The sequence below is a fragment of the Mus caroli genome, chromosome 14 (assembly GCF_900094665.2).
Source record: "Mus caroli chromosome 14, CAROLI_EIJ_v1.1, whole genome shotgun sequence".
Lineage (NCBI taxonomy): Eukaryota > Metazoa > Chordata > Mammalia > Rodentia > Muridae > Mus > Mus caroli.
Genome location: NC_034583.1, coordinates 19,553,526 through 19,578,731, shown reverse-complemented (window position 1 = coordinate 19,578,731; position 25,206 = coordinate 19,553,526). Strand labels below are relative to the sequence as shown.

The 25,206-nt window shown below is 45.9% G+C and overlaps 1 protein-coding gene across 4 annotated transcripts in view; it reads right to left on the bottom strand.

The window, feature by feature from the left end:
• Window positions 1-25,206, bottom strand: part of Arhgef3 (Rho guanine nucleotide exchange factor 3) — a 289,545-nt gene that overhangs the window by 163,066 nt on the left and 101,273 nt on the right. The window contains exon 1 of one of the 4 annotated variants that reach the window (XM_029468791.1): window positions 5,124-5,280. The exons of the other annotated variants lie outside the window; for them this stretch is intronic. Within the exon in view, the coding sequence (XP_029324651.1) occupies window positions 5,124-5,174 (51 nt within the window). The 5' untranslated portion in view covers window positions 5,175-5,280. Of the gene's footprint in view, window positions 1-5,123; window positions 5,281-25,206 lie in introns of those variants that run through there. 4 annotated transcript variants of the gene reach the window in all.

The window sequence follows — 25,206 nt, the reverse complement described above, 5'->3', positions numbered from 1 at the left end:
AGACAGGGTTTCTCTGTGTAGCCCTGGCTGTCCTGGCACTCACTTTGTAGACCAGGCTGGCCTCGAACTCAGAAATCCACCTGCCTCTGCCTCCTGAGTGCTGGGATTAAAGGCGTGCGCCACCACGCCCGGCCTCTTTTTTCACTCTTAAAACTATACTTTGTAAAATTTTGTGTGTATTAGATGTGTTGCCTACATATATTGCCATGCACCACATGCATGGCAATACTTGTGGAGTCTAGAAAAGGGTGTCAGAGCCTCTGGAACTAGAGTTATAGAGGGTTGTGAGTCACCATGTGGGTGTGAGAGCCAGTCTTCTGGAAGAGCAGCCAGTGCTATTAACAGTTGAGCCATCTCTGCAGCTCGAAGGAACCACAACCTTAACAGCTGTGATTCTACTGCCTTTAAAGGAGAGGTGGGGGCCAGGAAAGTTGGCAGTACCCAGTGTTAACCGCAGTCTGAAACCTGATGACTTCCAAACTCCAGACTCCTGCCCCGTGCTCTGTCCCGCTAGACCAGAAGGAATGAGGGAACACAAGAACCAATGACAGGGGGACAAGTAGGGACCTTTAGGAGCTGAGAGAGAAGCCATTGAGCCTGGCAGGAAAGAGATGGGAAAATGAGCTAGACAGCATGCTGAGGCAGGCCCACTGGGGAAACAGAGAGGCCAGAGCATGGGTAATGTTATTTAGAGACCAGGATGGACAGAGCAAGGATCAGCGCCAGAACCGGCTTCCTGAGCTCTTCCTGAGAGAGCCGCCCACCCAGCCAGCACCGGGAACCTGTTTCCCTAAGTGACATCCATACGGTCTATATTTAGGTCCTAGAGCCACCCATTGTTTCTGTCCCAGCAGACAGTGGTGGTCACCACCCTGAGTGTGTCGAGTGTGTCCCTAGTGAGTCACACGGTTGAGTGCTCTATCGGGAACCAGCTTTGAATGTCCTTCTCCTCCTGTGGCCCCCATGGCCAGTCCTGGGAAGGCTAGGAGAGGGGTTTTAAATAAAGCGCTGCACGGAATAAGCTGCCTCACCCCCTCCACAAAAATAAGCCAAGATGGTGGCTGCCACCAAGTCCATGTATACCGCCGAGCCTTGTCTTTGGCAGGGTTGCTTCTCTGCCTCGGTGCTGAGACCCAGTGTAAAATCTGCCACTTCTCTGGTAGTCACTCATACATCCTAGTTAGTACTACATGGGACCTGGTAAAGTTGGCTGAGTGCTGGCTGGTCCAGCTCGGTACGTCATGAGCTATTTCAGTTGTTTCTCAGGACAACCAAAGAAGGTGGACACTATTATTTCCATCTCATATCACAGAAATTAGATTCAGAAAGGCATCATAACACACAGCTAGTAAGGCAAAGCTGGTACCCAAACCCACACCAGCCTGGTTCCAAAGCCCGCGCCCGAACCCCACTGGCCCCTGGCTCTCCACAGATACAGAACTACTTGGATCAGATCTTAGTTACAGTGACAACTTAAACCTTTCTCCTTTTCTCCCTCCCATCGATGACCAAAACTTCCCCAGAGCCTTTTCTGGAAACTGTCAGAGATAAAAAAAATCAAAATTATCAAAATTTATTCCATGGTATTTCCTTTTTTCTTTTCTTTTCTTTTTCTTTTCTTTTTTTTTTTTTTTTTTTTTGAGACAGGGTTTCTCTGTGTAGCTCTAGCTGTCCTGGAACTCACTTTGTAGACCAGACTGGCCTCGAACTCAGAAATCTTCCTGCTTCTGTCTCCCAAGTGCTGGGATTAAAGGCGTGCGCCACCACTGTCCAGCCCCATAGATTTCCAAAAGAAATCACCTAGCCTATTACATTTAGATTCAAGTAGATATCCTAAAAACATCTTGTTTGTTTGTTTGTTTGTTTGTTTTTCAAGTTGCCCTGTCTGTCCTGGAACTTTGCTTTGTAAGTCTTGACTCAGAGATCTATCTGCCCCTGCCTCCTGAGTGCAGAGATTAAAGGCATGCACCACCACTGCCTGACTTTAAAAACACTTAACTGAGACAGACATAAAAACTAGTTTTTTTTAGCTGGGTAGTGGTGGCGCTTGCCTTTAATCCCAGCACTTGGGAGGCAGAGGTAGATGGATTTCTGAGTTCGAGGCCAGCCTGGTCCACAGAGTGAGTTCCAGGACAGCCAGGGCTACACAAGAGAAACCCTGTCTCAAAAAACCAAAAAAATAAAAAAAATTAAAAAGTTTAAAAAAACAAACAAACTAGTTTTTACTTTGATACAACATATCTATCTGCATGCCTGAGATTCACATCAGAGCTGAAATGAGTTTGGAAACAGATGACATTTGATAGGTGAGTAAACAGAGCCGCAGAGAAAGTGACTTGTCATGAATGCTCTTCCTCAGGTCATTGAACCCTACCAAACACCAAAATGGACAAGTTGACAAAGCACCGAAGAGAAAGTCCTTCAGACACTGTATATGGCAGGAGACTAAGCAGGGCCCCAACATTAGCTACCACCTGCTGCCTAGTGGCTAAAGATGTCATTTCTGCATCCACTCTGCCTTCATATGAAACTTGATTTTTCTTGTCAGCACGCAGACTTTAGGAAACTTTTCTAAGCCTCAGTGTTACCATCTGCAAAATGGTAAAACAGTAGCTAATCCTTCCAGGGCTATAGCAGCTTCATAAGCTAGTAACATACGTGCTATTATTTGTCCTACATTAATATCATTGTGTTAATGTCATTTATATGTAACACCTTTAAATGTCAATTCCCGCACCTCAAAGGCTCAAAAATTATTCTTCTTTAAGCAAACAAGTAGCTGGTGTAGTGAGCTGGAGGAGAGTGAAATTACCCAAGTCACATGACAGGATTAAAAATACATGTTTATATAATATCAGTAGAATTAAAAGGAAACCACAATGTGGGAGAAAATATCAACACATCATATATATAATAAGGGATAAATATCCAAATACAGAAAGAATTCCTAAATTCAACAACAAAGATCAAACACCCTGATTCAAAAATAGGCACCAATCTTGAGCTGTTTCTCTGCAGATGCACAAATGGTCAACAATAAATATGAAAACACCATGTCACCAGCATTAGATGAACACAAAAAGAAACACATAACAAAAATAAAAACAGAAAATAGTAAGTGTTGTCAAGGATGTCGAGAGCCTGGGATCCTCGTGTGCTTCAGGCAAGATGGAGAAAATCACAGATGCCATGGGACTACGACATAATTACAATCCAGTGATCCTACTTTGGGGTACAGACCCTGAGAAAGTGAAAGGAGGGTTTCAAAGATCTATTTGTACATTCACATTTGTGATAGTACCATTCACAACGCTAAAGCCTATAAGTAACCCAGGGCTCAGTGAAGGATGAGCGGGTGCACAGAATGTCCGCATACACAAACAGAGCACTACTCAGCCTCCAGGGAGAAAATTCTGACACAGCTTAGATCATCGATCAACCCTGAGGATGTTGTCTGAAACAAGTCAGGAACAAGAAGAGAAACCCTGTTTGACTCAACTTGCCAAATCCTTAGAGCAGTCAAAATCACAGGAAGATGACTCAGGCAGTAAGGCTGTTTGAGATATGGGCCTGAGTTTGAATCCCCACCAACCCTCATAAATCCGGGTGTAGTCACAGAGATGGGAAAGCGGGGACTGGAGGATCTTTGGGGTTTGCTGGCCAATCACTGTACTCAAACTGGCCAACTCCAGGTCAGTGAGTGACCATGTCTCAAAAGAGATATGGTTGGTGGGGGTTTCTGAGATGGCTCAGAGGATAAAATGAAAGGCAAGCCTGATGACCTGACTTTGATCCCCAGAGTCAACAAAGAAATAGCATCAGCTCCATAGAGTTGTCGTTCCACCTCCACATGTGAGCTGTGCAAGTCTGCCTTCATGCATGCTGCTTACACACACACAGTAATAATGAATACAAACTTTGAAAAAGCAGTTAGTGATTAAGGAAGACACCTGATGTTGACCACACACACATACATACACACATGCAGAGACACATACATGCACACACACACAGTGACACACATGCACATACACAAAAACAGATATACATACATATACATACACATACATGCATACTCACAGAGACACACATGTACACAGACACACACATACATATATGCAAATGCACATGCAAACACAGACACACACAAACATACACACACACACTGTCCAGACAGAACACAGAATGCTAGCTGCTATTTACCAGGATTGCACTTATCGGTCATTCTGGTGAGACTGGAACAAGTGAGGGGTTTTCCTTTAAAGGAAGTTTTGGCTCCTGTAAAATGTCTACACATACCCCAAACAAATCATCAAACGGCACAGGAGAGGAAGTTTCGGGACTCTTAACCATCCTTCAACCAAGAAACAAATTGTTTCCTGAAGCTCACTCCCAAACAACCTGAGCTGCATTCCAGCATACTGAGGGAGAACCTGGAGTGTGCCGGGTCCGGCTTCATCTGTCCAGTGATGAGCACCATTGAAACACCAGAGTTACCTTAGGGAATCCTACAAGAGTAGCTCCAAACCTAATGAGCTTCCAAACTGAGTTTAGCCATTCTCCAATCCAGAGAGAAGATGACTATGGGAGCCCACCTAGAGATATAACTACCAGAAGAGAGAGAGAGAGCATCTTTCTCTCCCCATCTTCCCATTAGTTGATGTGGGTCTCTTGTAAAAATCAAAACGTTAGCATCGTAGAACAGAGGGTGACCAGCCTTCCACTGGCTTTCCTCCAATCATAGCTGCTTGGGAGGTGATGGCAGTGATGCAATGCTACCTAGTGTGTGTGCACAGGCACATGTGCACACACACGCGCGCGCGCGCGCGCACACACACACACACACACACACACACACACACACACCAGGCTGCTGTCCTAATTACCACACACAACATCTTAATTCAAGTCTAAAGAGAGACAGGAAACCGGCTCCATCATCCAGGGTTTTTGTTGTTGTTTGTTTGTTTGTTTGTTGCTTTTTAATAGCAGCTCACTGCCTATCAACTTGGGTAATGTCAAGACCTCCACATCCTCCCACACCTCAGATTCTGACTCCCAGTGGAGGCTTGGGTGAGAGCTGAGAACACCCATCCCCTGCTCCAGAACAACAAGGAACTTACCTGTGCACGGAGAAAAAAACAGCACCACACCATGGGGCGCTCCGACCTCATCCACCCCAATTCCCTGGCTGCTAACTGCAGCAGAGCCTGGTGGACAGGAGGCTCAGAGCTGTGTGAGCATGGTTTCCCTGAGGGAACTCCTCCCCACCACTTAAGTTGCATGACAGGAAGTGACAGGGGCCATCCGTTACAAGTGTCAGAAGCTAAGCACTCCAGCCCAGGGCTCCCTCCGCCTGGTAGTTTCCTTGCCGGTTATAGCTGCTCTTTCGGAGCACTCTTGGCTTTGGCATTCAAAAGCAGACCCATCACCAGTCATTTAGAAGTAAGTTGTGCTTACTGGGTCCCTACCTAGAGACATGTGAGATGTCCCAGCAGCCCTTGGGCTGTTCTGCTTCCCATGTGGAACTCTATGTATTTAAACACTTGAGTGAAATAGAGAGATGAGGAAGTGTCACTAGGAGGGATACGAGAAGGCCAGCTTTGGGTACAAAGAAATCAAAGGTCTCCTTTGAACTTTAAGTCCTGCCTAAGACACAGAGCACATACAGAACCACAATTTAAGAGTAACCACACACCCATCCGCTGCTTTCTTTTTACTTGAGTGAATCTGGCATCTTCCCTCCAATGCCTTTTAAAAATAGCTACTGATGGAAACCTTCCTTTTGGTTTTTCTTCCTGCTCTTCTTATGGTTAACTCGGGGCTAGCATTTCTCATTTTATGAACTGGCGGTCTCAGTGGGATGCACACCCAGTTCCCTGCTTTTTACAAGATCTATACTCCCTTAGGTAATGTAGACAGTATCACTGTGACCTACAGCGTTCTGGAAGACCACAGTAAACCGTCTCAGTCACTCTCTATACAGGGCTATTGTCTCAAGACCAAGAGACCTAGCTCCTGTGAAGTTTTCAAGTTTTTTTTTTTTTAAGTCCCCAACAGGGCAGAATTTATTCATAAAGATCTTTGTAAATGTAACATTTAGCTTCAAAGATGCAAAACAAGCTTTACTGTCTCTCAAATGCACAGATTTCAACAAGTGCTCATGTTTCTCACCCTAGCATAAGGTCAGAGGACCAGCATAGAGAGAGCTGGACCATTTGGACAAGACACTCATCTAACTTCAGGGACTATGAGGAAGGCTAGCACCATCCATACTACCAGGAAAATATATATTCAACAGACAGACAGATAGACGGACACACACACACACATTAACTGAGCCCCCCAAAATAATTTTCACTTGGACAAAGTTTTTGAAGAGCTCTCAGAGACAGGAACACAGGCATCTAGGAAGGGTGTGCAGGACAAAAGAAGAAAAAGAAAACCTAGAAAAATCAGACCATAGCAGGGAAGTGTGGGACCCCAAAGTGCTTAACTTGGCTGTGCCCGGAGGCGACTCTGACAGGTTCTTCTTACTTCAGAGGATGAGTGGTTGCACTTGTTTGAAGAAAGAAGGAAGTGACATCACTCTAAAGCACTCCTGTCTGAAAGACAAGAATGAGTCACCTCGGGGCTGGCACCCAGGTCACACCAAATGGTGGTGTCGGAGGGTCCTTGGGGTCCTCCTTCCCTAAGCCTAACACCTCACCAGAAGGATTTTTGCTCAAAATCCACTCAGAAAGAACCCCACATTTGCACAGGCCCCTCAACAACCTTTTCAAGTGGCAGCCCAGCTAAAGAATGAATGCTAATCCTCTGAGAACCCCTGGAACATTCTTTAAGCCTGGGACAAAGCCACTTCCAAAAGCTCCAATCACCAAGGCCAGCCTTATGAGCTGACAGAGCACACTCTGGTTTGGTTCATTTCTGTGGAGGGATGAACCACTCACAGCAACTAACCTAGGCTGACTCAATCAAACTTCCAGCTACTGAGAGTGGAGAAGAGGAAGGGGACCAAAAGCAGCAGCTACAGCATTTCTAGGAACAGGTGAACCTGACTACGCCCTAAAGCAGGTAGCGGTCGAAAAGGAAGGAAGTAGGGAGAGAAGGAAGCCTAAAGATGCCCTGGCAGGGACAGGGGCACAGAAAGGCCAGTGCACAGCCATTTCCTCTGCAGCTGCTACCGCTCTGACAGGGGTAAGAACTCCAGGAACAAAAGAGTCTGTGAAGACAGAGGAAAATGGCGAGGAGAAGTCACTGCCCTGTGACATTCATTTTGAGCTGCAGCACATGAGTTCATAAAGAAACTAGAGTTTTTGCTCTGGGACTCTGAGGGGCTACAGGGATTCAGATATGTTTTTCAATTTTTACAAGTTATATATCATTGCAAGACAGCTAAGCAGAACAGAAGACAGAAGGTAAAAAAGCAAAATTCATCTTTCCAAGGGCTCTGCCATAACCCCCTTTGGCAGAGGTAGTGGGGTTAAAGACAGAGGGAGACTTGGACTCATCAACACTAGTGCCTTTGGGATAGGGGAGGGGTAGAATACCCGAAGACAAAGGCCAGTGGGATCCGCCTGCTGAAGAGGTTTCTTTTCACTCAGTTTCTGCTCTGGGGAACCCAAGAAGCTACCAGCTCAAGCTGATCAGATATTCTAGGTTACTTTTTTAAAGCCTAAAATTCCAGATCTTTTATTCAAGAGAGAGAAAGAGAGATCCCAAGGGCCATCTGTGTGGAACATTCGAAGGGCAACACTTCTGGAATTTTCCTGGTACTGAGACACCCCTGAGCTTCTGGGTGCAACAAGGTCTTTGCCTCCACCCCTTTCTTTTACTAAAAACAGGACAACGACATTGGTGAACTGCAAGAGCACAGGTCTTTTCCTTGACAACCAGGGAGTGCATCTTCCCACGCCATGACGCATTTTCAGCATCTTGCTGGAGAGTACTTCTGTACGGCTCCATCAGCCCACAGCATTGGGCGCTGTGCAAACATGAAAGATGGGCTTGGAATGTTCCTTTACTGTTGTCCATTCTCACCACCGCCAGTGCTGGACACTTAGCTCACGGTAACAGTGTCCTTGTGGAGGATGTTAATGCATTGTGAACCATGATTTTTACTGTGACATTACACTGTGACTGCCGATTGTTGATGTGTTAACATGAGCCCTGACCATGTATTTTTTTTTGTTTATATGATCCTCACAACTCTGTTAAGAAGGTCTTAATTTTATTATGATATTCTAAAGTTTTTAAAACAACAACAAAAAAAGAACCTAAAACTCAGAAAGGTAATGTGAGCTTTCCATTAGCACAGGGCCTAGGTGGTACAGATCAGTCAGGAAGAATCCTTTGAACACCTACAGCACACACATACACACACACACACACACACACACACACACTTCCTGACCCTTCACCCCTTACCATCCAAGAGCCATCTAGAGAACTGCTTCTTTAATATTCAGAAATCTGACTCATTGAACCAAAACCACTGGAAAAGACAAGGAATGTCAACAATAGAACCTTTCACTGCCTCCTGGGGAAAGACATCCTCCTTTCAAAGCCCCACTTTACAGTGGTTCAAGATAAATCCTAACAGATTAGTGAGAAATTTAGAAAATAAAACCAGGAAGCTGTGGAGGTCCAGGTTCCTGTGGTCTGCTATTTTCCTTCACCTTGAGGTGGTGATTCATTTGTTTCAACATGGGAAACTACCCATGAGGCACTTTCTGTGTAGACACTGGTGGCTGTGTTCCCACGCCTGTTCAATAACTAGACTTCTAGCTGAGACACTACCACCACACTTCTTGGTATCGTGGGGACAAAGGCTGCTTCTCTTGTATGGCTCATCTATGCAGCTGACAGCATCTCCTGATGAGAGGCTCCATCTAGGCAGTCTCCTCCAAGCAATAGATTTACTGGGGCGGTGAGAACTTCATTTGCATAAGATATTGGTCACGTTTCAGTAAAATTCTATCTTTACTAGAAATGAAAAATGGGCTGGTGAGATGGCTTAGTGGGTAAAACCACTTGTGGCCAAAACCTGATGACCCAAATTTGATCCCCAGAACCCATGTGAAAAATGTGTGTGGTGACACAGATCTTAAATCCTAGCACTCTTACTGAGAGACCGGAGGTAGAAACAGGAGAATTGCCCAGAAATTTGAGGGTCAACCAGCCTGGAGGACACAGAACACTAGAGACAATGAAAGAGGCTCTGCCTCACCCAAATGGAAGCTGAGAACAGATTTCTGAAAGTGTCCTCTGACTTTCTTTTTTTTTTTTTTTATTTTTTTTTTATTTTTTTAAGATTTATTTATTGATTATATGTAAGTACACTGTAGCTGTCTTCAGACACTCCAGAAGAGGGAGTCAGATCTCGTTACGGATGGTTGTGAGCCACCATGTGGTTGCTGGGATTTGAACTCCGGACGTTCGGAAGAGCAGTCGGGTGCTCTTACCCACTGAGCCATCTCACCAGCCCCCGTCCTCTGACTTTCACATACATATGCCTACACACACACACACAAAGATGATAATAAATAAACAAAAAAGGTAGCAAATACTATATGTGGTGACACATGTCTGTGACAGCAGCACTCTGGGGAGGAGGTATCTTACATTTAAGGACAGCATGGTCTCCTGAACGAGACTCTGATGTAGTGGAGGAGCAGGAGGAGGGGGAGGGGGAAGAAGGAAGAGAGGTGACAAGAAAAGAAACGTAGCAAATTATAGTGTTTCTTCCATTTGAAATTCATTGCATTCTGTAATCTCTTCCTTTGTGTCTGAGACATTAAAGACACCACAGAATCTAAAGCATCAGAAGACAGCCTTGGGATGGTCCTGTGCACCTGAAGTTACACAGAAGTTCCCACAATTCTGCCTGATGAGTCACAGAAGGGGATATAAAGTGATCAGTGCAGAAATGGGATGCCAGTAATAACCGAAATGTAAAACAATTACCATTGATTTAACCAACTCCTAACATCGCAAAGTAACAGGCCTTAGGTTTCTGAGATGGTTGCCAAATTCGGGTACAAGAAGAGGAAACCAAGTTTTTATGCCATGGTTGGAGGGAGGAACCGCAGGTGTCTGTGGTGGGGTCATCCTGGCAGAGGGGCATCACCACATCGAGCCAGTGAGAATTAAGGACGTCGGAGGATGTCGAGCCTGGGTGTTTACTTGTGGTCAGCTCCTTTCACTGAATGTCTCTCGATCTACTTTTTACCGCTGCAAACACAACTTGGGCAGCTATACCCCTTGATTTACTACGAGTTATGGGGGAGGGGAGGGCAGGCCTCTAGATGCCACCCCAAAACTGGATATAGGTGACTTAACTGTAGAGATTCAGACCAACCCCTGCTCAGTGCCCCAGCCCAACAAGATTACAAAATAAATGGAAAGCACATGGGAACAGACCTGGCTGCCCAAGGTCAAGCACAAATAAATAAGAAACTCTTCATCTACAGTTTCAACCCAAGAACTAAAAATAAATGGTGCTTTGACACGGGATCCTTACAAATTCCTAACCTGCCTAGTCTTCTGGGCTTATCTTGCCAATTTTGCTCTGAGCTATCGTTTGTATGCTGTACTTTTTCTCTCTCTAAACAAATCGGAACCTTTATAACCAAATTCCTCGCATTATTTGGCAATTGATACTGTTGTGGCTTGAGTCTGAAATATCCCCCAGAGGCTCATGGTTTGGGCACGGATCTATTTTGGGAGGTTGCGGGACCTAGACCAAGGAAGGAGATCACTAGGGGAGGGGTGGGGCTTCAGGGCTATCTCAGCCAATCCTTCCCCAAGTTTCTCTGCTTCCAGGTAACAGCCTCTATCACGTGCTCCCACTGCCACGGCCTGGGTGATTCTTCTGTACCGTCATTACCACGAGGGACTGGAACCCACTGAAACAGTAAACCCAAACCAAAATCTTCCCTGCCTTAAGTTGTCTTTGTCTGATGTGGTCGCAGCAACCTAGAACTAATACAGATGCCCAGCGAACTGCTCTACAGTCTAGCCGGTGCGGGAGCTTTTGCAAAGCGGCCCTTTTGATTTCTATCTTCGAACACGAGCCTCCTTCATGCAGCTCTTTCAAGGCCTGTCAAGTCCTCTTGGTTAGCCTCGCCATTAAAAGTGAAACTCTTGCAGGTTACTGACCTCCGCTCGGTTCTTTGGAAGAGAAAAGGTTTACCGGAGTGGAGCTGATCTCTATCAGCCAGAGAACTTCCTTACTTGGAAATGGGATTTACTATTTGTCAGTCTACTGCCAAATCAAGTTACGAGTGGAAAGGCTGAACGTGGGGGTGAGGATGGCATTTTTGAAGCTTCTACTGAATAATAATAATAACCAGGAGGATTTTTAAGAAGAAATTTGCTTAGGTCAGAAAAACAACTTTACATTTTAATGTTCTGGGTCAAACTATGTAACAAAGCAAAAGTCATTTTTAGGGGGCTGGCGAGATGGCTCAGTGGGTAAGAGCACCCGACTGCTCTTCCGAAGGTCCAGAGTTCAAATCCCAGCAACCACATGGTGGCTCACAACCATCCGTAACGAGATCTGGCGCCCTCTTCTGGAGTGTCTGAAGACAGCTACAGTGTACTTACATATAATAAATAAATAAATTAATTAATTAAAAAAAAAAAGTCATTTTTACTACAAAGTTTCTCCTTCGTTTTTTCAGTTGTACTTAAAACAATCAGGGCATTTCTTTCATGTGTGTGTGTTCCTTGACCCACATAGGGCAATCACTTCTCTCCTTCCTCCATGATGTGGGTTCTATGTATGAAACCAGGGCAGTCAGGCTCCCTCGCCTTTACCCACTGAGCCATCTCCTCAGCCCCTCCCTCCATATAGTAACTTTAGCTACAGCCGCCTGCCAGGGCTAGGAACAGCAGTAAGATGTGTTGGGCTGGGCCTGGTACTGTTTGGTAAGACACTTCCCTTCTGCAACCTGAGTTTTCTCATGTGTAGAACACATGTAGTGGTGCCTTCCTTTCTCAACAACGTGTGGGAAGTCCTACAGGACACTGACTGATGTGTGTGAAGGCAGAGCAAACCATGTAAGGACACCAGGAGTCCTCACATTCTATTTTTGTATAGTTTTAAATATTTCTGTTACTTTTTAAAAAAAAATACTTTTACTTCTTTTCAAAGTGAAGAAAACGTATCCTCTTTTAAATTCTGTTTGATTCTGATTTGCTTGTTTGTGGTGGGGTCTAATGTGATAGCCCAGGATGGCTTTGCACTTGGAATTCTCCTGCCTTGACCTTCTGGGCACCCATATTTATTCATCACTGTGTCCATCTGAAGAGTTTAAGAATTCTACAAAAACATCCTCAAGAAAATACCAAGATATTAAGATGCATTCTGTCTCCGAGATGCACAGCACCCTGATAGTCCAACAGTAAAGTACTTTTCCCCTTTTTAAAATGTGTGATTAGTCACCAATACTGGGAAACAGCACACCAGCCGGATGCTGGGGAGAGGTCTAAGTGTCTACACAAGGGATCATGCCGCCCTTACCGGAGGCCTAGCACCTGCTCCCACGTAGGCCTCTCCCAGGACGCTGCCTCTTTAAGAGAGACTTCCTGGTGAGGCAGAGATTTCCGAATGCAGCTTCCTGGAGACCACATACATAAACAATAAACTCTGCTGAAGAACTGCAAATAGACAATACAGCCCATGCTGCGGCTGGAACGCGAACCAATTATGAGGGCTGACAATAGCCAGGGCATTCCATCAGGAATGCAGATCTGTGATAAACACAGGGAAGCACGTTACCCAAACACTATACACCTGCACGCACTGAACGGATTTTTAAAAACACAGAGCCTGACCTCTCATCCCAGAGAGAAATGGTTGCCTCCAGAGTCAGGGCTGTTTTTTAAATTATCATCAGCCAGGAAGAAAGCAGCCAAAGCTCTTCTCAGAGCACCGCCACACACTAAGTGCACACTCAAGAGAACACGTGTTTCCAGGCTGACCGGCGAGGCCTGGGACATCTCTAACAGTCAAGCGTGTGTGGGGTTGCCCTATAGTTGAACTCCCTTCCTGGGCCTGGGGAGCCCCCCCGCTCAGAAACCAGAGCCCAAGTAAAGAAGACAGAGACTGGCCACTCATTTCCCAGCCTTCCTTGAAGCCAGAGCACCCTAGTACTAGCCAGGCTCAGCCAATTAGGTACTGCCATCCGAGGCCTAGGTCAGGAGCTGGGAGGCAGGGCAGCCAGGACACTGCAGGGCTAGTTGTGTGTGCTGTCATAGGGGAACATCGTTAGCAGGGGTTGTGAGGGCAGATTGGAAGCTATGTTTTATTGTCAGGGCCGGTGTTATGAAAGTGGCATCTCCCCCACCCAGAGACAGCAGCACACGTGTCCTTAGGACAATTGTTAGTGGTGTTATCCGGGGCTGTTCCTGATTTCCTGGTCCTTCCCAGTCTCTGTGAGCCGTGAATTCGCTTTCTATTTAACAGAACTGCATCTCTGGCTAAGGGGTTAGTTCCTGAACACAGTTCTGTGAGGCAGTCCCGAAGTTAAGAGCACAGGGTAGTTCGGAGCTCCAGAATGGAATGGCTTCTCTCACACTTTTACTGCCTCCTGACCTTATGCCCTGTATCAGGTGGTCTCTAATTCCTCCTGGACTTTATCTCTTTCTGCCTTCCTTCCCCACCCCCACTCCCCAATCTGAGGTCACACGGTCTGCTTCTCATCAGGCTCCTTCCTGTCTCCGGGTCTTTGCACCTGCTATTCCTCTTCAGGAAACTCCACCCCAGCTCATCACAGAGCAGGCAGCATCCTCCCTGTGTAACATCAACTCATGGGAGGCCCCGACCGACCGACCGACGGACCGACCGACCGGGCTGTCCAAAGGACTTTGCTCCCCACCCCAGCTCTTAGTTCCCTGTCAAGATACCTGTTGATTTCCTTTGCAGAACTTACCACATCCTGTGATTAATTCATTTCAGATGACAGTAGCAAACACCACTGCCTGGGGGACCTTCTACTCGCCAGACGGCAGGCGCAGTTCCCTTGGTTCCATGCTACTCCGTGATTTCATAGAGTTTGCTGATGCTCTCTAGGCTCAGAAAGGTTAAAGGAGTTGTCCCAAGATGAACAAAAACTTTAACGTGGATTTGCATCATGGGCTTCTCACCACAGTGCTCCCACAGACACCGGGTGAACGAGGACCAATTGTGTCGCCGCTGGTGGAACTTTGAACCTGGTACTCCAGATCGCAGCCTCCTCTGGCACACAGACACACACACACAGACACCTTCCACCCCTGCCGGCATTCAGTCTAGCACCCACATGCCTCCCTGGGAAGAACTGTATCCTGATTTGGGCAGAGATGGGGCTCCCTTCCCCCAGTCAGGAGAAACAGGCTCCAAGGGTGGGTGTGCATGAACACCTCAGAAGAATTCACAGCCAGCCGGATGGGATGCAAACCAGCAAACAACACTTTCAGTGTTCTTGAAGAGTTACACAGCCCGAAGAAGCCAGGAGCAATCTTCAGGTTCTCCCCAGGGGAAATGCCTTCAAGGACTGTGCCAGGGCTGAGAACTGCTAAGGTGAAGAGAGGAGTCAGGACAAGAGAGTGAGGGACAGTGGCAGCCTAGCTCATTGAGGGAACCAGTTAGTCAGAGGGCCTGCAGAAGGGAACAAGAAAAAACTGGGGTACAGAGAATTTGGATCAAGGTAGAAGTTCCACCTCTCCCTGGAGGAAACAAACCAGCTGGGGTGGTCCAGAATGGCTGCACAACCAGGTAGAAACTGACTTTGTCAAGGACAAGGACAACGTCATGGCCGTACAATACTGGTCTAATGCTGGTAGGGTTGGTAGTCATCTCCTCTATATCTTAAATTCTACAGGCATAAGTGTGTCATCTAAAAACCAAAAAACTGTATTCATGATTTAAAAAAGAAAAGAAGTCCCATTTCAGTCTCCTGGCTCCCTTTCCCTGCAGAAAGAGCCAGGCAAGGTCCTCCCGCCAGCAGCACAGCTGTCCCTCTGGGGATGGGAAGCGACACAGAGCTATGAAGTGGGTGATTTATGGAGAAGACCAGGAGTCACGTGCTTCTTGATGACAGTCACACCTGCCAAGACTCCCAAAGACCCACCTCAGACTCATGTCATCTTTAAGAGCAAAAGCTGCTTGCTGCTTTCCTAACAGTGTAGTTTGGACACAAAAGATCTCCCGTGCTGAACAGACATCTGGGGGCTGTGGGAAGGGAGCCCACCATGACCCTCTGTGATGTTGTATTTCAAGAATTCCTTCCCTGGGGAGGTGTAACACTGTCTATCTCTCCTTACAAAGTGCCAATAGCAAAGCAAAGTAGGATTCCACCAGAGTTCAACTGGGGAGACAAGGAGGTACTAGGGTCTTAAAGCAAGGATAAGGAGTTCCCTCTAATTACATGGGTGACCTGAAAGCGGCTGCACTGCAAAGTCTTTATTCAGCACAGGTGACAGCTTCCCATAACCACAAGATCAATGTCCCTTCAGTTAACTACCCCCTATATATGCCAATACCACATAGAAGACTTCCGACAGCATCAACCTACTGAAGGTAGGTTAGGCAGAACTGGTTAGGGCAGAACTGCATACAAATGGCTAGAAGGAGCAAATGGAATCTCAGGGTCACTGGACCCTCCCCACCACCTCTTTCTAGAAGGGAAATCTCAACAGCCAACAAGCCGACAGAACAACCTGTCTGGTGAATATAGGGGCTGATTTGCCACAATAAAAAGTCATTATAAGGCCAAGCATGCCTTGAATCCCAGCACTCAGGTCACAAGGCAGATGGATCTCTGCATTTGAGGCCAGCCTGGCTAACATAGTGAGTTCTAGGAACAGCCAGAGCTACATAGAGAGACCTCGTTTTAAAAGAAGAGGAGGGCCTTCTTTCCCTCCATCTCTCTCTCTCTCTCTCTCTCTCTCTCTCTGCCTTTATCTAAGTGTGCACTCTTTCTATCTCTTCACTCTCCCCTCTCTTTGCCTCCTCACGACAATAAACCTCCCCATGTATACCTTAAAAAAAAAGAAGAAGAGGAGGAGGAGGAGGGAAAGGAAGAGGAGGAAGCAGAAGAGGAGGAGGAAGAGGAAAGAAAAAAATCATTATGAGCAGTAACAATGGTTGGGATGTTTCTAACAGGAATATGAATCTGTACAAATAGACATTGCTAGTGTTAGTGTATGTACACAAACATACACATATATGATCATATGTAGCAAGATATTTATCCATTAAACATAATATATAACATTATATAATGTAGTAATCATGGTTTTATTATCATCCTCTTTAACCTAATATAAGAATTTGTTGGGGCCAGGATCTGGTTCTGTCTGCTTGCCCAGCATGCACTAGGTGCCCAGGTTCAATTAGTCCTCAGGACCACATAACTGGGTGTGACAGTACATGTCTGTAATCCCACCACTCCAGAAGTACAGGCAGGAGGATCAGAAGTTGAAAGTCAACTTTAGCTACAGAGTGAATTTGAAGCAAGCTTGATACATGAGACCCTGTCTCAAAAAGGGGTGGGTCTGAGAAGGGAACCCCAAGAACAGACATCTTGGGAAAGCTAGTGTTGAGATTTCCTACCATTGGCAGGTACAGTGCTGGGGTTACCTAACACAGACCCTAACATCTGGACTGCCCCACGTGAGCTACAAGCTTGGGAGAATCCCCCACTATGGAAGACCTGGATTTCCTATCACCATGAAGGGAAACAAAGCGACATCGCCTCCTCACACTGCCCACAGCTGTATGCACGTTCACAGAGGACCTCTCAATAGCCCCTTGAATCACATACAGTTATGAGGCAAATTTTACAAAAGAAAATGCAAGCCTCGGTGATGTTAAGCATTCACCAAAGACCACTCAGTTAGTCTGACATGTAGGCATTCTGAGTGTGCAAGCCAAGTCATAGAACAGTACAAAAGACAGAACAGAGTCAGCTAATGTATGCTGGGGAATTGTTTCATGGACCCTTAATAGGTCTCCTTGTCCAGAATGACTTCTGCATAGCAGGCACTATGTGGACAGCTTGGCTGCCTCATCACCATGGCAACCTCCAAGGCACGGACTTGAGGACACTAAGGTTCAGAGAGGTTGAGTTCCTGGTCCATTGCCACAGAACTTGTTAGCAGCAGCCTCTGTGTAGCTGCTTAGGCTTGGACATGGGCTCTGCCATGCCTTCTCCATGTCCTTTAGGCACCATGTTTCCCCCCATTACTTCCCACTTTGAAGCCCAGAGCAGCTAATTCTGTTCCAGAATAATGACTGGGGTAGAAGAGGGTAGGGAGCGAGACCACAGTACAAAATATAATTACTGCCGACAGTGATCTGTATCATCAATCTGCAGTGTGTCCGAGGTTCCCTGTGAGCTCTGCTTACCCTCTGCCTAAATCACGCCAAGATGTGTGATGAGCGACGACACCATGGGGTTTGGTATGCACCAGAAAACAACACCCCAAAACACATTGTGGTGGTTTAAATAAAAATGGCCCCCACAGATCCATAGGGAGTGGCACTAGTAGGAGGTGTGGCCTTGTTGGAGGATGTATATCACACCTACTTCTTGCTGCCTGTGAATCAAGATACAAAACTCTCAGCTCCTTCTCCAGCAAGCACCACGTCTGCCTGTGTGCTGCCATGCTTCCCACCATGACCATAATAGACTAAACCTCTGGACTGTAAGCCAGCCCTAATTAAATCTTTTCCTTTCTAAGAGTTGCTGTGGTCATGGTGCCTTTTCACAGCAATAGAAACTCTAAAACAGCTGGGCGGTGGTGGTGCATGCCTTTAATCCCAGCACTTGGGAGGCAGAGGCAGGAGGATTTCTGAGATCGAGGCCAGCCTGGTCTACAAAGTGAATGCCAGGACAGCCAGGACTACACAGAGAAACCCTGTCTCAAAAAAACAACAACAGAAAAACCTCTAAAACACACACCCAGAAGTGACAGGGGATGAAGTGATATGTAAACCCCCAGAGAGGCCAAATTCTCTGCTCATGATGAGAAAAAGGCAGGACTGTGGACAGGCAGGAGCCCTTCAATAAGGCAACCCAGGTAGGAAATGCCAGAGACCACATGTGGCCCAGTGAGAGGGTGGTGTGGGCTTCCTTCCTCCTTTGCCACAAACTGTTGTCTGACTCAGAGTCCCATGCTCAGGTGAGGTAGCTTTGCTGCCCAGCACAGCACGGGCTAAAACCCCTCAGGGTCATCAAAAGGCTATTCCCCACATACTAGAAAGAATGTAACCTCTGCACTGGGGAAGCTGAACTTCTGTGAAATGCAGGCACTGATCTGGGCAGGGCAGGGCCTCAGACTCTGCATCTCTAACCAGCCCCAGGTTGTGTTTCTCCAGCTCTATGGAGAGCATTTTGAAAACCCAGCAAAAAGACATGCAGGGGCTTAAGATCATCTCTCTCTGTTTCATATTGCCTTGTTCCTACAGTCTCAGCAATAAGTGCTGTCCTCTAACAGCTAAAAACTGAACTAGACCTGTATATCCTTAAAGCTCATGATTCTGGATGCTCCTGAGAGCCTCGGGACTTCTGAATGATCTCCTTTAGTCAGCGCGATGGACAATTGTTACTGGAGAAAAACATTTAGATGTTACAGCAATTTGCCTGTCTAGCACGCATAAAGCCCTGGGTTTGATTCCCAGTACTACCTAAAACAGCATGGCAGTGCACAGCTATGTTCCCAGCACTGGGAAGGTGGAAGGATCAGAAGTTCAAGGCCACCCTGCCGTCATGCATCAGCCCTTTCAGTCGGGGTTGTCCCTGACTAACCCAGAATGACTATCTCGATGCAGGCATGACTATGTTCCTGACCCTGGGTCATCAGCTCAGTGAGCTCACCAGCAGTAACGGAGTCCTCTTGGGCACTTGGGCACCCCCTTACCTGTCACAGATCATACCTCTCTCACGGGACAAACATTTTAATAGAAGTACATAGCAGACCCACACCAAGTTTTAATGGCTGGGGCCAATTGCCAGCGCTAGCACACAAATCTCGGAAAGGGAATTGTTTGTGGTGGCTCTTCACCATGGCACCGCAACCCATCAGGCCAGAAGAAATGAACCAGCAACTGTATGCAACAGTAGCCAAATGAGTACACACAACTAACTCACAAACAGGCAGAAATGTTCTTCATTCCTCTCAACTGGAGAAGAGAGATTCGGCTCCAGAAACAACTCCAGAGTCAAGGTTGAGGAATAGGAGGCAGCTTGGGAAGACACAGTAACTGAGCTATTTCTTCCGGCAAACGACGGTGAGCTCTGATCCTGGGAGTGGTTGTTTATTCAAATTACTAAACTTTAAGTGAGATACTTGGAATCCCTTCGTGCTGCCTCCTACTGAGGCCATCCTTGAGTTCAGTAGCAAAAAGAACTTCTTAGAAGCTACAGAAGTCTGGGGCTAATCACATAAAATTATACACAAAATAGAGTTTAAGATATTCCGTGCAAGCAGAGGAGTGGAAGCAATGGCTTTTACTGAAGCAAGAGATGAGGTTCAGGGGTCGTTCTCAGTGGAGGTGATCTGATGAGCCACGTCAGGATGACAAAGGACAGGACAGGAAAAGTCACTTCCTGAGCCGCAGGTGTTAGGAAGAGAAAAGCAAACTGGGACAGGTATTGTGGTGATACATATATGCTGAGCCTCTTAGTCACTCTAAATAATGCCATGAGTATATTTTTTTTAAAGATGGGGGGAAAGCCTGGGAGAGCAGACAGTGGGGGAACCGTTGTGATGTTTCAGCAGCAAATGTTGTTTCTGAACGCTTGAAAGGTGTTTTCGTCTCAACTTCAAGCCTTCTCTTCCTGCAAAGTCTTAGAAATTGCTGATAAACTTTTGGTGCCTAGTAGAAGCCTTTCCTAAGGAAAAAAAGATACATTTCTTCTTCTTCTTCTTCTTCTTCTTCTTCTTCTTCTTCTTCTTCTTCTTCTTCTTCTTCTTCTTCTTCTTCTTCTTCTTCTTCTTCTTCTTCTTCTTNCTTCTTCTTCTTCTTCTTCTTCTTCTTCTTCTTCTTCTTCTTCTTCTTCTTCTTCTTCTTCTTCTTCTTCTTCTTCTCCTTCTTCTCCTTCTTCTCCTTCTTCTCCTTCTTCTCCTTCTTCTCCTTCTTCTCCTTCTTCTCCTTCTTCTCCTTCTTCTCCTTCTCCTTCTTCTTCTCCTCCTTCTCCTCCTTCTCCTCCTCCTCCTCCTTCATTTTCTTCTTCTTTCTTTCTTAAAGCCAAGTGCCATGGTTAGTGTTCATTGTCAATTTGACACATTTTCAAATCACCTGGGATGAAAATCACACTGAAAAGTTTTCTAGATCAGGTCTGCCCATGGGCATGTCTACTGGGGACTGTCTTGTTCTTTAATTAAATTAGAAGTGCCATCCACTGTGGGCAGCACCATGCTTGGGTCCTGAACTGTGAAAGGGAGCCTAGTAGTGGATGTGTACGTACTTATCTCTCTCCACCTTTGACAGTGAATATGATGTGACAGGGTGTTTCAAGTGCATCCTCCTGCCTTCATGAACTATAACCAGGACCTGTGAGCTGAAACAAACCCTTCCTCCCCTGTGCTGCTTCCTGCCTGGCAATTTATCACAGCAATAGAAATGATACTAGAATGCTAAATATTCATTGTGACCCGTGCTACAATTCCTATTTGAAATGATCCCCAAAGGCCTATGTGCTGAAGGCTTAGCACATAGACTGAAGCTATTGAGAAGTGGGAGACTATGAGCCAGCACCCAGAGGAAGGAAGTCAGGTCCCTGGGGGGACATTGCAACCCTGTCCCCTCCCTGTTACTCTCTTTCCTTCCTGGCCACCATGAGGCGAGCTGCATCCTTGGCCACATGGCCCTGCCATGGTACCCTGTACTGCTACAAGCCTGCAGCATCAGGAGCAAGAAGCCACAGCCAAACAGTGAATCAGTATAAACCTACCTTTTTAAAAAGTTTCTTACCTCAGATATTTATCATATTGACAGAAAGTTGACTATTACAATTCCTAAATTCCTAATACAAGTTTTTAATTTGTAGCCTTCTACATTTCAAGTTATCATGTACAATACAGACTAATTTTGTAAGTGAAGAAAAATGACTCTTTAAGATGCTTCTGGGACTGTTTAGTTAGTGGTTTTGTCATTAAATATGTAGACTTGAGATCCTACATATGTAAATATGTAGATCCCTAGGACATACAGTTTTAAAATCCAGTGCAGTGTGGTGTGCTTACATAGCCCTGATGCTCAGCAGAGGGACAGGCAGATTCCAGGCCTTGGTGGCCAGCTAGCCTAACCTGATGTGCCAAATGCAGACTAGTGACAGATCCTGTCTCAAAAAGCAAGGCGGAACCAGGTATTGCTTTAAACCCAGGACTTGGGGCAGAAGCAGGGGAACCCTTGTGAGCTTGAAGCCAGCCTGCTCTATAAAGCAGGTTCTAGGTCAGCCTTGGCTACATAATAAGTCCCTATTACAACCCGCTCCCCCAAAGGCAAGGTGGACAGTTCCGGAAGAATGACACCCATGATTGATATCTGACCTCATATACACGTGTGTATATACACCCCACACAACAAGTACACAAGAGAGAGGAGAGGAGAGGAGAGGAGAGGAGAGGAGAGAATGCAAATAGTTAATTCTGTCTCCCATCTATTACTTAAAGAGGAAAGACAGTTGCGGGGGGGAGGGGAGGTGTTCTACTACACTAGAAATCTAGGAAGTAGTAAGGATGTCATATCTACAGGCTCCTTTCCCAGGCAATTCACCCCTCAGCAGTACATCCCAGAGGAATGTCCTATAGCTGTGAGATCTCAGCCTGAGAAGCTAGGCAAGAAAGAGCCACCTTGTTCAGAACTTAATCACAGACCCGTGACAAACTGATATCAATTATTTAGTCTAATCCCCATAAGATCCTGGGACATTTCAGGGAGGAAGCATGAGTCTTGGTGAAACAGATTGCCTACCCAGATTGGCAAACGGCAGACCCACTTGGATTTGATTCTCCGACTAAAGATAAAAGGGTCAAGAGTGGAACCCTTCTAAGAGCTGACCAGAAGCTAGCTGGTGAAGGCCAGATAGATGAGCTGGCCAATCAGAACTTCCACGGGCCAAGCAAGGCAGACAGAGCTGGCACCATCATGTACCCACCACATACACACCACGTACACACAGGACGATAACCCAGGTCCCCACAGCTGAGTGTTCTTTTATTAAGCCATCACTTTCTAGGGACAGTAGAGCACATGTTCTTTGCCTAGAGCTCCACCAAAATGGATGCAAGGAGTCTGCAGTGAAGACCTTCCCTGGGACAGAGCCTTGGCTGCCAGCATCTGCTCAGTACTGTGCTCAGAGCACAATAGCTTCAGATTAATAAGCAGCCCACTGTGCTTGTGAATGGGAAGCTAGCAGCAAGGATGGTTTCTTCCTCCAGGAGGGCAAACCTGAAGCAAACTACATCTTAAACCACCAGTTCATAAGAAATCTAAAGGACAGGAAGACAGGTTAAATGACATCCTAGGGTAGATGTGTACACACACACACACACACAAAACACATTGACACACAAAAGACTGAAGTATTTACCAGTGGAATATGACTGGTATGACACCTATAAGCAACTTGTCTGATCTTTTCAAAACATTCTAAAAGATCATAAAGAGGGCAGGGCATTGGGGCTATCTGAGAATAACATAGACTTAAGAAACCGTACAACAGGGGCTGGTGAGATGGCTCAGCGGTTAAGAGCACTGACTGCTCTTCCAAATGTCCCGAGTTCAAATCCCAGCAACCACATGGTGGCTCACAACCATCTGTAACAAGATCTGACGCCCTCTTCTGGTGTGTCTGAAGACAACTACATATACTTACATATAATATATTACATATAATAAATAATAAATAATATATAATAAATAAATAAATCTTAAAAAGAAAGAAAGAAAGAGAGAGAGAGAGAGAGAGAAAGAAAGAAAGAAAGAAAGAAAGAAAGAAGCCATAAAACAAAACTGTAATCCTTGATTAGATAAAAACTAAGAAACAAAACTCCCGTGGGATGCACCAGCCAATCCTGAGAGATCATGGGGAAACTTCCAGGAGAGGCAGCTGCATTGGAACTTTGCTGGGCTGGAGGAACACATGGCCAGTATCCTTATTCTAGGCATTGATGTTTCTGCAATTGTGTTATTTTGAAGTGTCAGCAAATAAAAACCAAACTGAGTCCACAGTTAAGGGCAATAAGTAAAGCAAACATTAGCAGCTGTGGGTTCTGGCCGGTGAGTGCTCACTGTACTTGGCCCCCAGCTTCCCCGCCGTCGTGACTATTTATAATAAGATGATGATAACGCAGCACACATTGGACTGACAGTTATGCTAAAGGCCCTAGGAAGGAACCAAGTAAGCCACACTCAATGCTCCCTTCTCTGCTGCTACGGCGAGTACAGTCGGTGCGTGCACCTTAGTGCCAGACAAAGCTGCTGCTTGGTGTTAGGGTGCACACTGTACAGATAGGCCCATAGCATGAGTTAGAATCCCCAAAAAGATTATCAGAGGAAATATCAGTTACACACATGTCATTGAAGACCTGTACTGAGTCATACAGTTCGCTCCCATCCCTCCTGCAATAAGGTTTAGGTGAACGTGCATAAATTAAGATCATAGCTGTTACATCATCGTGCTTCGCTTAACTCAGAGCTATGCTTTTAAACAAACCTTTCTCTGTCCATTAAAAAAAAAATATCAGCCTGTTCCCCTTTTTTCCGTAACTGTTAGAGTGGATGTTAGATCCAATCAAGCCTGGGGACATTGCACATTAGCAGTCTTCTGACGTACAGAATGTTCCTTCTATGCTGTTGTGTGAGAAGCAAGCAGTCAGGGACTAATGGTACACGTTGCTGCGCCAGTGTCAAAGCCAGCTGGTTCCACTGCCAGAGCCACCTGCGAGTGGGCGGGAACAATCATGCACAAAAAAAATCGCTGGCCTAGGACTTGGGAGATCTGCAGAGCTGGATGGCAAGAGAGCTGGCTGGTGGATGCCAATGAGCCCAAAACTCAAGCAAGAAAGGAATTTCATTACCACACTTACATAAGCTCATCCGTTAAAAATGGCCCTGGTGCAAACATAAGGTAGTCATGTCCCTTATACAAGGCTACTTTATATACTATGTATATGTAAATGGCTAGTAAGTAAAATAATATATATACCATGTATATGAAAATGGCTAGTAAGTACAATAATATATATACCATGTATATGTAAATGTAAGTAAAATATGTGTGCTAAACACAAATAAAAGGAGCTAAAGATACTTAATATCCACAAGGCACCAGTCCTTAAAGTACCATGTATACACATGAAGTATACACAAGACTTAGGAGGTAGTGGATAGCCAGAGGCACAAAATACAAATGTACACTTAATCCACAGGAGGCCTTATGTGGGTGCCCACGAGTGCCTGTCCACTCTGGCTCTGTGTGCCTTCTATCCAGGAAACAAGTGAAAGAGAAATTCAGAAGCAAGGTTTCCAGCTAAATGGCAAAAAGCAGCTCCTGCCCTAATAGAGGTGTCCCCAGATCAGTCTGTCTGCCCCTCAGGGAGAGAAGGGTGCAATGGGAACGGGTGAGAGGCTTCTCGTTCTAAGCCAGGCTGGCCTCTTGTGGCAATCCACTTGTTTCAGGCTCCTGAGTGCTAGGATGATAGGCATGAACTGTTAGGCCCAGCTGTTTCTGAATCTCTGATGTAAGCATGGGGCAGTGGTCCAGGGAACCTTCTGTATGTGGGCTTCTTGCTTGACTGCTAAGGAGGCAGAGGACATTCAAACACCATAACAAGTTGCTTTTCCCTGTGTGCTTGACATGATTTAATGAACAATGTGGTCCAGATCTTTAAAGGGCAGTGGTGACTCCCAGTCTGATCTATTGATGGACCACAGTGATAAAGAAGATGGGAAGAAAGAAAGCCAGGGACAGGGCCTTAGCCAGCTCCCATTCCCAGATTCTGACATGGGCAGAAAACAGGAAAAATAGACACACTGTGAGAAAAGGAAACTGAATGGGAAGTTTCTTCTTTAGAGGGGAAAATTTCCCTTGGTTCGTTGGTGTAGCAAGATCACTGCCGTGATATGGTATACCGAAGGCTAAATTTTATTAAAATAAAGATAAAGAGGGGGATGGAGAGGTGGCTCAGAGGTTAAGAGCACTGCTCTTC